This window comes from Oryx dammah, unplaced genomic scaffold, assembly GCF_014754425.2.
Source record: "Oryx dammah isolate SB20612 unplaced genomic scaffold, SCBI_Odam_1.1 HiC_scaffold_27, whole genome shotgun sequence".
Classification (NCBI taxonomy): Eukaryota; Metazoa; Chordata; class Mammalia; order Artiodactyla; family Bovidae; genus Oryx; species Oryx dammah.
In genome coordinates, this window is record NW_024070211.1 from 70364058 (window position 1) to 70380608 (window position 16551).

Below are 16551 nucleotides of genomic sequence, written 5' to 3' on the forward strand. Positions count from 1 at the left end.
AAATAAAACATACAAAACAATGTAACTGCCAAAAGAAAGGTACAAAAGCAGCAACTTTTCCCAAATTGATCTCTTCTCCATTCCCACTGCCAACACCCTATTTCAGAATTCCTGCAAAGTACTGAGAGGAGTGCTTAAAAATCACACAGGGAGCCCATTTAAATAAATGTGCCTAGGCCCAACCCATAAGATTCTGAACCACTGGGCAAAAGGTGTTTCTGATGCACTTTTTAAAAATCATATCCCTAATTATTGTTCATTCACTCATTCATTCATTCATTCATTCAACAAGGATTCAAGTTCCTACTATGTAGCAAGTCCAGTAAGTTCACCCCAAATATCTCTACACCTGATCCAACTAAATTCCATTTCAAAAATACTCTAAAAACCCTATTTTCAACATTCACTCATCTGTGTACTAGATCATGTCGTCCTATCAAGTAAAATGATTTTGATCAAAGCTTTCCTGCCATATAATGAACACCTGATACACAAGAAGAGCTCAGTCAATGTCCGCACCTTTTCGTGTTACATAATCTAGATCTGCACTGTTATTACAGACTTCAATCCATAAGGTAGGGGAAGTGGTGCAACATATGCCAAGAGGGCTAAACACAGACAGCTCCCCCCTCCCCACGACATATGCTTTTCCTTCCCCTGCCTCAATCCAAATCCTTAAAGGAAGAATTTATATCCTATCTTCACTGCAAGTTTTTTGACTAATCCTGACCACAATAATTCTTTCCTTACTAACCTACAGGACAGGAATTACTACTGCCAGAAAAGGAAATATCTTAACATTTGATTAAGTACAGTCTTATACATCCTCTAAATTCCTTTTTTAAAAAATATTTATTTATTTATGGCTGTCAGGTCTTAACTGTGGCACAAGGGCTCGGTAGTTGCCTTGAGGCATGTGGGATCTTTGTTTCCCAACTAGGGTTAGAAACCCAAAAGCTCTGCACTAGAAGGCAGATTCTTAACCACTGGACCACCAACGAAGCTCCTCTAATTTCTTTTTAATGATTTTTCACTCTTGTCTCATTAAGATTCTTGAGAGCTGATTGTACTACACATTTTCATTATAATTCCAAGAGTTTCTGACCTGGTTAAGTATTTAAGCGTTAGTTGCTCAGTCATGTCAGATCTTTGTGACGCTATGGACTGTAGACCGCCATGCTCCTGGTCCATAGGATCCTCCCAGGAAGAATACTGAACCTGGGTCTCCTGCACTGCAAGCAGATTCTTTACCACTGAGCCACCAGGAAAGCCTCCTGCTAAGTATATAGTTAGCCTTGATATGACAACACCACTTTTTCCACCTGTGCAAGTAATCCTTAAGTTACACTGCTTTCTGCCTTTTTAACAACATATATTTCTCTTTTAAAAAATATCTAAATGATTCAAAATTGTCAAAAGCTCATTCTCTATGTAAGGAGACTTACATAGTACACTGTCTCTACCACAGGTATTTGCTACAATACCTTGAGTCAAGTAGTTTAACTTCTCTAAACCTACATTTTCCAGTCTAAAAACGGAGGTAATACTTCTCAAGCCAATGTGAAAAGTAAAGGAGATAACACAGAACAGTTAGCACAGCGCTGGACACATAATTCTTGGTAAATGTTAGCTGTTAGTATTTCCTGATAAACAAAACCTGGGGCGTAAATTTTTTCTGGAGATTAAATTTAATCATTTCTAAAAGTGACATAAAAAATTAAGTCAGGGAATTCACATATCCAGAAAAAGAAAAATCTAAAGCAAGTCAGATTTGCACAGAAAGATTTCTCTAATTAGTAAGGCTGCTGCTGCTGCTGCTAAGTCACTTCAGTCGTGTCCGACTCTGTGCAACCCCACAGATGGCTGCCCACCAGGCTCCCCTGTCCCTGCGATTCTCCAGGCAAGAACACTGGAGTGGGTTGCCATTTCCTTCTTCAATGCATGAAAGTGAAAAGTCAAAGTGAAGTCGCTCAATCGTGTCCGACTCTTAGCAACCCCATGGACTACAGCCTTCCAGGCTCCTCCATCCATGGGATTTTCTAGGCAAGAGTACTGGAGTGGGGTGCCACTGCCTTCTCCGAATTAGTAAGGCTAGGATTTTTTAAATAAGATTACTTTAAGCAAGAATAGAGTTAACTTTACTAATACAAATAATCAATGTACAAAGTTCCTAAGAAGAGTCCCCACAGGATTAACAGAGAGAACATGGAGCTTAAATACCAAAATAATAATAATAAACTTAAATACAAATAGCAACTCTCACACTTAACTACATGATATCAAAAAAGTAAATTCTCTGTTCTATTTTCTCACTCGTAAGATGAGGTAAAAACAGCTATCACAAGATTAAATAAGTAAAAAGCCTGACCAACAGATCCTCCACTAGTGGATCTTTCCCTTCTGTGCTTAAAAGTAAAATTTCCAAACTCTTTTACAATAAGGCTGAAAAGTTCATTAGATACAACATATACCCAATCCAAAGTCAATATTCCAACACAAAATTGGCAGGCAGAAGAAGACTGGAAGGAAAGGAAAGAAGAGATTTTAGACAAGACCAAGTAAGAGCCTGACTTTTCAACAGGAGCATGTCTGTTATGTTTACTGCAAACAGCATGCAAAACAAGACCCCTGAAGTAGTAAGACTTTTAATGAATGTTTTGGTAACAACTAGATACTGTGACTGCTTCTGCTCTTCAAGACAACTGGAAAAATAGCGTTATTATTACATACTACATACAGAATTTATGTAAGAAACATGGACTTCCCAATTATATTTTCTTCCACCCACTCAGCTCTTCCTCACTGCTCTCAAACATGAGCACTAACTAGAATGTGACTACAAGATGAACCACCAACTCCAACAAAATACTTGTGCTTACATTTCAAGATGGCCAAGAAGTTTAACTCAACTAGGAAAACTTCTTGATTCTAAATCTGAATATATCCAAGAGCTCTTGGATATATGTACAGTAAGACTATAACAACTCTGCTAATGGAAATAATTTACCAATACAGTATTTATTAGGAAAAAAAAAGGAAAGACATTAAAGGGGAAAGAAATTTCACAATGCACAGCTCTGCAAACAAGCTATAACAAAATAAAAAGCATGTAAGCAGTTCCTTTATATGGCTTGAATGCTGAAGAATTCTAGGGGAAAATATGCAAAAGATAACTTAGGATAGTCTTAACTCTACAAGTATTACAGTATTTTTTAAATGCTTAAAAAAAAGTTTTCCTCACCACTGGTAGCCCATTTGAGTCCGCACCTTAGTTCTTAAGCAACCCACTCTACCAATAATAATCTGTTCCCAAATTTTATTTTACATTACTATTCCAATACAGATTCCACCCAAAAGTATGTAGACATGGTACCAATATGGAAGAAGTATTTTTTTCTAAATTCTTTTTAGAAGGAGTTACTTACTTTTATGATCTGTGCTTAGGCAATTCTTTATCTTATGCTGAAATAAAGGATCACTGGAGGATCTCTAAATTTGGGGATTAAACATCATTGTTTCCTAACTTTTACAACTTTTGTTACCTAAGCCCACCAAATTTCATAGATGGCCATTCTTTTCATCACCTTTTGCTTATCTTATATAATGAAATGGAATGAGTATCTGAACTCACTATAATTTTTCACTTATGTAAATGGGTAATTGTGGTTGATGAATGCATTCTCTAAAGTACAAAAGAACACACACATTGTAGGTGCATAATTTGCATCTGGAAAACTACAGTACTCTGGAACATAAAACTCTCTATTAAGGGTTTATTTACAGATGTTTATCAAAGGTCCAATTTCAATGAGCTATCTTCTATATGCTATTAAAGTTGAAGGTGTAACTTTCCAGGATCTGTATTAATACGCAACAAGAAAGACCAAAATGCCTTCAGAAAACCACAATAAGTGTATATCTGGAACTTCCCTGGTGGTTAACACTCTGAGTTTCCAATGCAGGGAGCAAGAGTTCGATCCCTGCTCAGGGAACTAACATCTCACATTCCGCATGGGCAATCAAATTAAAAATAAACAAATAAATAAATGGATCTCTACAGGTGGAATTTCAGACAGTGACAGATGGTAAAACAAAGTAAGAAGAATTCTTAGATCAGTTTCATTTAAATCATGACTGTCCAGCTAACACAACCTCTCCCTATGACATAAAACTAATGTAGTAATATAATCAGTAACTGATCATTAAAGCAAAAATATCCTAAGTATAAGGGGCTTCCCAGGTGGCTCACTGGTAAAGAATCTGTCTGCCAATGCAGGAGACACAGGTTCGATCCCTGGGTGGGGAAAATCCCCTGGAGTAGAAAACAGCAACTCACTCCAGTATTCTTGCCTGGAAAATTCCATGGACAAAGGATCCTGGCAGGCTACAGTCCACCGGGCCGCAAGGAGTCGGACACAGCTCAACAACTAAGACTGGGCAGCATCCTAAGTACAGACTGAACCCCTCTCCCCCACACCTCATGATCACTCAGTCTGTGTTTTAAATTCAAGGCTGCCCTATCAGAAAGGCACTTAAGGATAGTTAACCTCAAAGAAATACCCAGCATACTAATTCAAACATAACCAAGACTTCAAAAGGGAAAAAATTAAATGAGAAAAAGTTAACACCTTACTTAAGATATTACCATTAGGGCAACAATTATCTACACTAATTTTATCGACAAGACAATAATTACTAAAGCATAGAATGTTAACTACGTAGCAATATTTTTCACTGTAACAAAACATGCTTGAAAATTCTCAGTCAAGCTGCCAAATCTAATTTTAAAACTGACCCTAAACATAAAACTACTCCCCAACTGGACTAAGGAGGAAGGCGGGAAAAAAAATACTGATTCAAGGAAATAAAACTGGATTAAGAAAAATAATCAGCCGTCCATCAAAAAGCTACTTAGAAGTTTCATGGCTAAACGACACTGGTTTATTATTAATAAATCGGTTATTTCCTTCTGCACGGCTGGGATTTTACAAACTGCCACACTTTCATAAAGGTATGATCATGAGGATTATAGAGAAGTTTCACACAGAACAAATTGAGTGAGGAGTATACCATCCTTTAAGTAACAATAGTTTGCTAAAGAGTAAAAAGGGAAGGGAAAGGCTGACAATCTACTTCTCATAACCCCCTCCAAAACTGGGGGAATTGGAGAAGTAATCATGTATCAGCACAGCATTCACAAGCACAAGAAAACACTTCCAATAGTGAAACATAAAGCAGTCACTCTGCATTAAAACACAGGCAATATTTTCTACGTTAGTATAAAGTGTGCTATAAACGCCTATTAATACAAAAGGAACAACCACTTCCACACCGTTATATACTTTAGTAAACTACACTGCAGATCCATAATAACTCCTTGAAAAGCAAGTACCTCCCTTTACAACTCTATTACCTTCCTTCTCTCCTTAAGACATGGTCACAGAATGAACCTATACAACTTAATTTTCCTGGGTGCTTCCCTTCCTTCCTCCCAGTGCAACGCAAATATACTTTTCAAGTTCACAGAAATTCATACCTAGCACCATTACCTCAGCCTATTTGAAAACTGCTTGATTTTGAAAGTTCTAATAAGATGTGTTCAGGTTGGAAACGAAAAACTACCTTATAAGGGTATAAAAGACTGAAAGCAGGAAGCGGCTTTGACAAAACTAAGGAAGTTGCAGCGCGCTTGCTCACTGGGGGACTTTTTTGAGGCAAGAGAAGTTAACACATGACATCTTTCTCTCAAATTAAAATGTGACTTGGTTGGCCGGTAGGAACGTAGTGGGAGATGGAAAAGACCGGGAGTCGAAGAGGAAGAGGAGGTGGGTGGTCCAATGAAAGCCCCGATCTAGGTTCCCATTTTCAGGGTCCGATTCTTCCCTTTCCCCACCCACACCCCGGGTAGAATGTCACAGCAATCTTGCAAAACCTACAAGGAGCGCTTCTCTTTTCTCGCTCCTTTGCCCGGCCAGTCCCCGGGCTCCATTCCCCTCGGTCTCCAAACCTACGGGCAGGAAGGGGCACCGGGCAAAGGAGGGTCGGCTGCGCGGGACTCGACGACCACCCCCACGCGACCGCAGGCCCCGGGGAGGCGACCGTCCCCGCAGCCCCTCGGGCGGCGCTGCCCACCGCGGTGGGGGAAGGGCCGGGAGGGGTGGCGCGGAGGAAGCCGCCCCCCGGGGGTTTCTGGGCCCCGCGCCGCCGCCCGGCTCCCAGAGGGTGAAGCGCGGGGGATGAGGGAGGCCCTGACTGCGGGCCCCACCCCTCGCCACCCGGCGCGGCCCGGGCTGACACAGCCGGCGGCAGCACCTTGCCGTTCCATTCATCTCCCGGCCTCCTCCCGGCCCCGCCATTTTCCTGCCTCCGCCTCAGTTTCCCCACCCCCGCCCATCAGCCCCCTTACCCCGTGCCACAGTCCACCACACAGGCCGGCAGCCGTCCCGCCATCTTCCTCCTCGCCTGCTGCTGCTGCTGCCGCCGTCTGCTCCGTGCCGGTTGGGGCCAGGGATGGGCGGCGGGAGGTAGAAGCTATCTGACCATCCACGGCCGGGCCACCCTCTCCGTCTGGGGGGGGAGCCGGGAAGCCGAAGCAGTAGCAAGAGAGAAGCAGGCTCGGTCAGCGGCTACCACTTCCGCAACCCGGGCAGGCAGGCAGTCCCCGCCCTGCCCCGCCGCGGCCTCCTCCCCCTCTCTCTCCCCTCCTCCTCACTCCTGCCCCCACCCTACAACTTCTTCCCCTCACACCGCCTTTCCCCGGGAAGCCAAGATGGCCGCCAGTGCCGACGCCCCGGCCAGGACAGGCCTAGGCCTCGAGCGCTCCCCCTTCCGGCTCCGAGCGGGCGGGGCGAGAGAGCATGCGCACTGAGGAGCGCCGCCGGCTGCCGCTCCCATTCCGAAGGTGAGGTAGTCCACTTCGGGTGTTCTCCAGGTAGGGCCGGGTAGGTCCGCCCGAGCCTCCAATTCTCCTGAAGCTGGAAGGGGTTTTTCGTTGCAATTACTTCTGTGCTAGGTTGAGGAAGCGTTGGAATCGCATTCCACAGCCACAACTATCCTCCGGTGCTCGGAGGAAAACGGCCTAATTGAAAACCTTATCAGCGGCACCCATCCGTTTTTATATCTTGAGCGGCTCCTTTTCTGGTTGGAAAAGTGCTATATCAGACGGAGGGTGAGCCGTTGGAGGAGAGAGGAACAAAGGCTTGCGCCGTGGCACCTCTGCCTTGGTACTTTTTTTTGTTTTTTGTTTTCTTCAGTTACACTTGTGCATTGTTACAACGTGGCACATTACAAGTGTTACTACAAGGGTTAGATTGTAGGCCACCCGGAGGGCAGGCCTGTGCCCACAAGGAAGGCACACCTCACAGGAATGTACAGGTAAATACCTTACACAAATAAGCCTTTGGTGGCTTTGAATGAGGAGAAAAAAGTACTCTCCGGGGCAGTTTTAGATTGTACTATTCTACTTGCAGGATGAAACCACGGATTAAGGACCAAAATTTTTAATTAAAAAAAAATTAAAAACTAGAAAGCCTAGAACAATGACATTTAAATTTCTCAAAGTGTGCATCAGAATTCCGTGGAAGGCTTGTTAAAGCACAGAATGCTGGACTACATCCCCTGAGTTCTCTGATTAGGTGGTCTGGAGTGGGGCCTGGTAATTTGCATTTCTACCCAGTTCCTAGGTGTTGGTCTGGGACCTCCCCCCACCTGGGGAACCTATAATATTAATAGCTTTTTTCTCTTCTGGTTTATCTTCTGATAAACCATGTGGATTCACTTACAGGTGACTGAAATAATATTTTTCCTAAGAAAGGATGTCTAATTACTCCAGAAGACAACATAGAGTGGTGTTAGACCAGCTTGGGCAATGGAATTTAAGCTTTTCATTCATTTGGCAAATAAGAATTGCTCACCCATTCTATTAGGGCAGGGACTATGCTGACCATTAATATTCAGTAGGCACAAAATGAACAAGTTCTCTGCGCTGCAGAGTTTACAGTTTAGTGGCAAAACATACAAACTGTATTAAGAGCAATAGAAATTATAATGCAGAGGGTGCTGAGAAATGGGGAGGAGGGGTGAGTGAATAGGAGGGAAACCAAAGGTAGGAGAGACTTCTCTGACAAAAGTGAAAGTCGCTCAGTTATGTCCGACTCTGTGACCCCATGGACTATACAGTTCATGGAATTTTCTAGACCAGGATACTGGAGGGAGTAGCCTTTCCCTTCTCCAGGGTATCTTCCCAACCCAGGGAGTGAACCCAGGTCTCCTGCATTGCAGGCAGATTTTTTTACCAGCTGAGCCAGAAGGGAAGCCCAAGAATACTGAAGTGAGTAGCTTATCCCTTCTCCAGTGGATCTTCCTGACCCAGGAATGAAACTGGGGTCTCCTGCATTGCAGGCGAGTTCTTTACCAACTGAGCTATCAGGGAAGCATTTAAAAACTGAGGGCTGGAAGATGATAGGAGATAGGGAGGAGAGTGAGGAAGAAGGGGAGCCCTCCAGGAAGTGAGAAGAGTCAAGGCCCTGAGGTGAGAATGAGCCTTTTTCCTTCCACAAATTTAAAGAAGGTCTAAGTGTTCAAAGCGAAGTGAGCCAGGGAAGAAGACAGAATGGGAGGTAAAGCCTGAGATGAGGAATCGAATCATGCGAGGATTTGTAGACTTCTTAAAGCATCTTAAAGTTTAGCCTAAAAGAAACTTGGAATCCATCAGAGACTTAGGAAATGTTCTTCCTGCTTTGTAAGGAATGGATTCTACAAAGTTAAGAGTGAAATGAATGCTTATATAGCGTATATGATGTTGGCATTAAGAGATAGAAAATGTGAGGAGTAGCATCCAGATGGGATTGGATGTGTACAAAGGAGACTTACTAAGCAGCAGCATCATCATTACCATCCACTGGTGCCCAGCACATCCACAGCTACTCATATGAAATAAACAAACAAACAAATAATTCTCAGGGGCAGCTTTCCTCAGAGATTTGTCTTCCAAGAAGTCAAACAGAAGTGGTTCTTTGTTCAGGTGCCTTCTGTTTTTTCACTGTGCATAGAAGGTGGTATATGAGGGTTCTTTGCTGCCTTTTCCACCATCGAGTATTTAAGGTTTTGGGGGAGAGCAGATGCCTGAAGATTGGCTCTGACAGAAGACGGAGATGTGGTTTGGTTGAGGTAGAGCAAATGATTGTTTCCAGTATGACAGGTAGTATATGTCTGGACTAAAGGGATCTTACCAAAGAGGTCTCAAGAACAGAGGTTTGGAACTTGAACTCAGGGAAGTTCTCCTGGTCAGGGAAGCCGACCCTCAAAATGGCTGTCCAAAATGCTGGCCTTGGGTAGGTTGTCATGGAAGTAATTATATCAATGTTCAGAAACTAGAATGCTCCCATGATCCAGGCGGGCAGCCTCATAAGTGAAGAGGGCTATGAGGAGGGTGTGGCAACATGGAGAGCCCACAGAAGATAGTAGAAAATTGTTGCTATGTAAGAATGTAGGCCTTGTGTTGCCAAAACCTCCCCCCCCACCTTTTTTTTTTTTTCAAGAAAAGTTGGAAATACCTGTATTTTTATCTGTTGGTAACTAATTTTTTGAAGACCATACCTGACCCACGGGCTACCCATTTTCAATGTTTGTTTCAAGAGACTGTTTAATGTATACCGGTGTATTACATTCAAATATGAGCTTCGTGTTCATGGTAGTTACTGTATCTCATTCCGTAGACATGAGGAAACCTGCTGCAGTCTCTTTCACAGAGTCAAGACCTGTCCCTTGTCTGTAAAGGGAGTGACTTGTTAGAAGTGTTTCAGTTTCCAGCACTTGTGAAAACTGTCATTTGTGGAGGTTCCTCATAACTCACCTACCCAAACGCGTTGCCTGCTTAAGACCCTTTCCACTTCCTGCTTGCTACATGCCACATTGGTCAGCGTCTGTACCGCTGTGGTGGCTCAGCCTTCTTTAGCTATGCAGAACCTTCTGAGGCATATCCGGCCAAAGCATTTCTGACCACCCTGTTTGCATATGCACCCCTCTTCCTGCTTCAGTTCAGTTCAGTAGCTCTTTGCTTACTCTTCTCCAAATACTGAGAAGCAGAGGATGTCAGAGCTAGAAGGCCTCTTGGGGATGATCCCTGATCAATATGAAAAGGAAAGCAGTGGTGGATGGGTGGGATTTGTTTGACTGCCCTAAATTCATTGCTGCCTATTAGTACCCTGGTTTTCCTATTAGTTCAGGTCAACCAGGTGCCTTGTTCTTGTCAGTTTCCAAACCCAGTTCCTAGCCTTTTAAGCATTTGTCCATCTTACAGTATCCTTCCAATAAATCCCCGTTTGCCTAAGTTAACAGCAGTCAGTTTCCATTACTTGCATAAATTTAAGAGCCCTAAGTGATACAGAAGCCCTGAGAGTTTAAATGATTTTCCCAATATCTTAGAGAAACTAAGGAACACAGTCCAGATCAAAATCCAGTTCTGAACCCTTTTCAGGACTCTTAAGTTATAATGCCACAAGCATTGTTTAATTTTGACTGCTATACTGGTTACAGGTTACCATGAGATTTCCTAGGTCATTCCTGTTCTTTAACATCAATTTAGCAAATGTCTCTAAATCTTAAAATGTCCAAGAAATTCACAGCACTCCATTTCCATTATTTTAAAGTGGGAAACAATGTTGTTGTTGTTTTTTTTTTAATTAACTTGGGTACTTGTTGCACAGGTGACTATTTGCCAGTTGTCAGACCAATCATATCTATAGAGAGCATTGATTAAGGCAGATAGATAAATGGTCAAGATGTCCATGCACCCCAGTGGTCATAAGGGATGATGGCTATGAACTGTGGCTTCTCCTTTCTCAAGTTGTGTGACCTTAAATAGCTTAGTGTGTAGAGAGAGCACTGACCTTGGAATCAAGAGACTTGAATGTCAGCTTCTTAAACTAATCTGTTTCTTTATCTTTAAAAAATGGTAGGAATATGTAACTCACAGAGTTGTTGTAAAGCATAAATTTTTAAAAAGCATGTTGCAAATTATAAAACAACTGTATGAAAAGATCAAAAGGAATATGCTTGAATTATAAACTAATAACTCTTTTACTTATTATACACACCTAAAGTTTTAAAGTTTGTCCCCCTTTTCACAGAAGTTATCTTGGGGCCCATCTGGTTACTCTTTTAATGCTACCATCATGCAAAATATTTTTAGAAGGTTTCCTTCAGACTTGCCTTCAGAGCCTGTTGCACATTCCTTTAAATATCTTCATTGGTGGCATATCTTGGCCCTTGAGTGTTTGCATGTCTCACACAAAGGCACAGGTCAGCAATGGCCTGACGTGAGGACAGGAGCTCTGGCTGCTGCAGACCTGGGTAATGCAGCATGTGGCATAAGCCCTACTGGAGGAGGTCATCATTAGCCCCACCATAGAGCCGCTGAGCAGACAACCCACAAACTGCAGAACAGTTATACCAAAGAAATTCTCACACTATTAAGAAAGTTCTAGGACCCAAAACAAATTTATAACCTGGGATCGGGCAAAGGGAAGGAGAAAACACAGGGAATTTGATTTTGGAGGGCAGTGGGATTTGAGTACAGAACTTCCTACAGGACTTGGGAAACAGACTCTTGGAGGGCACGAACAAAACCTAGTGTGCACCAGGAGAAAGGAGCGGTGTCCCCACAAGAGACTGAGCCAGACTTGCCTGTGAGTGTCCAGGAGTCTCAGTGGAGGCATGGGTCAACAGTTTGGCCTCAGGTCAAACAAAACAGAGAGAACATAGCCCCACCAATCAACAGAAAATTAGATTAAAATTTACTGAGCATGCCCCCACCCAGTAAACAACACCCAGTTTCCCCCACAATCAGTCTCTCCCATCGGGAAGCATATATAAGTCTCTTATCCTTATTTATCAGAGGGCAGACAGAATGAAAACCACAATCACAAAAAACTAACCAAACTGATCACATGGACCACAGCCTTGTCTAACATAATGAAACTATGAGCCACGCTCTGTAGGGCCACCCAAGACAGACAGGTCATCGTGGAGAGTTCTGACAAAACATGGTCTACTGGAGAAGGAAATGACAAAACACTTAAGTATTCTTGCTTTGAGAACCCCATGAACAGTATAAAAAGGCAAAATCATACAACACTGAAAGATGAACTCCCCAGGTCGATAGGTGCTCAATATGCTACTGGAGATCAGTGGAGAAATAACTCCAGAAAGAATGAAGAGATGGAGCCAAAGCAAAAACAACACCCAGTTGTAGATGTGACTGGTGATAGAAATAAGTCTGATGCTGTAAAGAGCAATATTGCATAGGAATCTGGAATGTTTGATCCACGAATCAAGGCAAATTGGATGTGGTCAAACAGGAGATGGCAAGAGTGAACATCAACATTTTAGGAATCAGCGAACTAAAATGGACTGGAATGGGCGAATTTAATTCCGATGACCATTATGTCTACTACTGTGGGCAAGAATCCCTTAGAAGAATGGACTAACCCTCATAGTCAACAAAAGAGTCCAAAATGCAGTACTTGGATGCAATCTCAAAAATGACAGACTGATCTCTGTTCATTTCCGAGGCAAACCATTCAATATCACAGCAATCCAAGTCTATGCCCCAACCAGTAATGCTGAAGAAGCTGAAGTTGAACAGTTCTATGAAGACCTACAAGACCTTCTAGAACTAACGCCAAAAAATGATGTCCTTTTCAACATAGGGGACTGGAATGCAAAAGTAGGAAGCCAAGAGATACCTGGAGTAACAGGCAAGTTTGGCCTTAGAGTACAAAATGAAGCATGGCAAAGGCTAACAGTTTTGCCAAGAAAATGCACTGGTCGTAGCAAACGCCCTCTTCCAACAACACAAAGGGCGACTCTACACATGGACATCACCAGATGGTCAACACTGAAATCAGATTGATTATATTCTTTGCAGCCAAAGATGGAGAAGCACTATACAGTCAACAAAAGCAAGACCAAGAGCTGAATGTGGCTCAGATCATGAACACCTTATTGCAAAATTCAGACATAGATTGAAGAAAGTGGGGAGAACCACTAGACCGTTCAGGTATGACCTAAATCAAATCCCTTATGATTATACAGTGGAAAAGAGAAATAGATTCAAGGGATTAGATTTGATAGAGTGCCTGAAGAACTATGGACAGAGGTTCATGACATTCTACAAGAGGTGGTGATCAAAACCATCATCAAGAAAAAGAAATGCAAAAAGGCAAAATGGTTGTCTTGAGGAGGACTTACGAATAGCTGAGAAAAGAAGAGAAGCAAAAGGCAAAGAAGAAGGAAAGATATACCCTTCTGAATTCAGAGTTCCCAAGAATAGTAAGGGGAAGTAAGAAAGCCTTCCTCAGTGATCAGTGCAAAGAAACAGAGGAAAACATTAGAATGGGAAAGACTAGAGATCTCTTCAAGAAAATTAGAGATACCAAGGGAACATTTCATGCAAAGATGGGCACAATAAAGGACAGAAACTGTATGAACCTAACAGAAGCAGAAAATATTAAGAAAAGGTGACAAAAATACACAGAAGAGCTATACAAAAAAGATCATGATCCAGATAGCCACAATGGTATGATCACTCACCTAGAGCCAGACATCCTGGAATGCGAAGTCAGATAGGCCTTAGGAAGCATCACTACAAACAAAGCTAGTGGAAGTGATGGAATTCCAGTTGAGCTATTTCAAGTCCTAAAAGATGATGCTGTGAAAGTGCTGGACTCAATATGTCAGCAAATTTGAAAAACGCAGCAGTGGCCACAGGACTGGAAAAGGTCAGTTTTCATTCCAGTTCCAAAGAAAGGCAATGCCAAAGAATGTTTAAACTACTGCACAATTGCACTCATCTCACACGCTAGTAAAGTAATGCTCAAAATCCTCCGAGCTATGCTTCAACAGTATGTGAACTGAGAACTTCCAGATATTCAAGCTGGATTTAGAAAAGGCAGAGGAACCAGAGATCAAAATGCCAACATCCGTTGAATCACAGAAAAAGCAAGAGAGTTCCAGAAAAACATTTACTTCTGCTTTATTGTCTACGCCAAAGCCTTTGACTGTGTGATACACAACAAACTGAAAATTTCTTCAAGAGATGGAAATATCAGACCACCTTACCAGCTTCCTGAGAACTCTGTATGCAGGTCAAGAAGCAACAGTTAGGATCGGACATGGAACAATGGACTAGTTCTGAGTTGGGAAATGAGTATGTCAAGGCTGTATATTGTCACCCTGCTTATTTAACTTACACACAGTATAACATGTGAAATGCCAGGCTGGATGAAGCACAAGCTGGAATCAAGATTTCCGGAAGAAATATCAATAACCTCAGATATACAGATGACACTGCTCTTATGGCAGAAACCAAAGAGGAACTAAAGAGCCTCTTGATGAAAGAGGAGAGTGAAAAAGCTGGCTTAAAACCCAACTTTCAAAAACCTAAGATCATGGCATCCGGTCCCATCACTTCATGGCAAGTAGATGGGGAAACAATGGAAATAGTGAGAGACTGTTTTCTTTGTCTCCAAAATCACTGCAGGTGGTGGCTGCAGCCATGAAATTAAAAGATGCTTGCTCCTTGGAAGAAAAGCTGTGACCAACCTAGACAGCATATTAAAAAGCAGAGATATGGCTTTGCTTACAAGGACCCATCTAGTCAAAGCTGTGGTTTTTCCAGTAGTCATGTTTGGATTTGTGGGCTGAGCCATAAAGAAAGCTGAATGCCAAAGATGATGCTTTTGACCTCTGGTGTTGGAGAAGACTCTTGAGAGTCCCTTGGACTGTAAGGAAATCAAACCAGTCAATCGTAAAGGAAATCCGTCCTGAATATTCATTGGAAGGGCTGATGTTGAAGCTAAAGCTCCAATTCTTTAGCCACCTGAAGCAAAAAACTGATTCATTGGAAAAGACCCTAAAGCTGGGCAAGATTGAGGGAAGGAGGAGAAGGGGACGACATAGTCTGAGATGGTTGGATGGCATCACCGACTCAATGGACATGAGTTTGAGCAGGCTCCAGGAGTTGTTGATGGACTTGGAAGCCTGGCGTGCTACAGTCCATGGGATCACAAAGAGTCGGACATGACTGAGTGACTGATCTGTACTAACTCGAGATGACTTAAAAACTGCTTCTGACCATGTTTCTAAAAAGCAGTTCTAGAAAGATTTGTTGAATAGTCACAGCCCTGAGATAAAAACATTATATATTCATAGGGACTTTCCTGATTATCCAGTGGTTAGGACTCAGCACTTACACAGCAGAGGGCATGGGTTCATTCCCTGGTCAGGGAATTAAGATCCTGTATCCCACATTGCATGGCCAAAATCCAAAACAACAACAAAAACAATGCAAAACAACATGAAACAAAAATTACACTCGTTCTATGTTTAATTTCAATTGAACAAATATTTTATTTAGTAATGTTATCTGTACAGTGTTTGAAATGGGGTGAGATTCTGTAGAATATCACCCTAGTTCCCACCACCACCTGCAAATAATGAATAGTTTATTTAAAATAGAACTCTCCATTTGAAAGCAAATGGACAGTTAGACTCCCCCGACACACATGCCATATTACATATAAAAACAAAGTCTATATGGACTATAAATCCTCACTGTAGGATAAAATCTTTCCTTCTCTTTGGCCTGCTAAACCCACCGTGTTCTGGTTCCTGCCTCCCTCTCAAATTTTTCTTCTCTCCTTGAGCCATTGGCCACATCAGCCTTCCAGCTCTTCACACATCCCAAGGCCATTCCCACCTGCATCTTCTCCCCTAGTCAGTAGTTATTCCTGAATCAGTTTATATCTTATCTCCTCTTAGAAGCTTTTCTTGGTCCCTCAATCTGAACTAGCCCGCCTCACCCTACTGCATCACCATGTTTTAATTCTATGGTGAAATGCCTCATGTTTTATATCAGTTCATTGCATTATTGTCCATCTTTACCAACTACGAAAACATCCCTACTGGAATTTGAAGAGGACCTGGCATATAGTAAGTGGTCAACAAATAGTTGACTGGATGAGTTGGATAATAAAGATAAAAGTATAAGTATATTAGAAAATCAGAAGAAAATTTAGGAAAATAATCTGAAAGTGGAAGAGATGTTTTCTTAAGTAAAAGTAGAAATCCATCACTATTCATGGAAAGATTTGATTACATAAATTTCCAGTGGCTAAAGATTTTTTTTAGAAATTATGGGATTAGAAAAATATTTATATCATGTATGACAAAGTCAAAATGGTAAGAACAAGGCAAATAATCCAACAGAAACATTGGCAAAGGGTTTTAACACAAATTCCCTGCAGAAGAAATTTAACTGGACAATTAACATAGACAAAGAGGCTTTTCATTGCTGACAGTAAGGGAACCACAAATCAGACAATGACAGATACCATTTTTCACCCATGATTCACAACATTTAAAAAGAAAAAAAAATCCAGTGCTGAGAATATATATCAAAAAATGGACATGTATTGAACAGTGTATGTCAGTTGCTCTAACATAGTGTCAGTTCTTAAAAATGAATTGCCATAGCCTCCTGCAAAGTGA

At 42.0% G+C, this 16551-nt stretch overlaps 1 protein-coding gene across 1 annotated transcript in view; it reads right to left on the bottom strand.

Moving 5' to 3' along the window:
- ACTR3 (actin related protein 3) overlaps positions 1-6782 on the bottom strand; it is a 55170-nt gene extending 48388 nt beyond the window's left edge. Inside the window, exon 1 of the mRNA XM_040228405.1 lies at positions 6407-6782. Coding sequence (XP_040084339.1) covers positions 6407-6450 — 44 coding nt within the window. The 5' untranslated portion in view covers positions 6451-6782. The remainder of the gene's footprint in view (positions 1-6406) is intronic.
- Positions 6783-16551: the final 9769 nt, after the last annotated feature.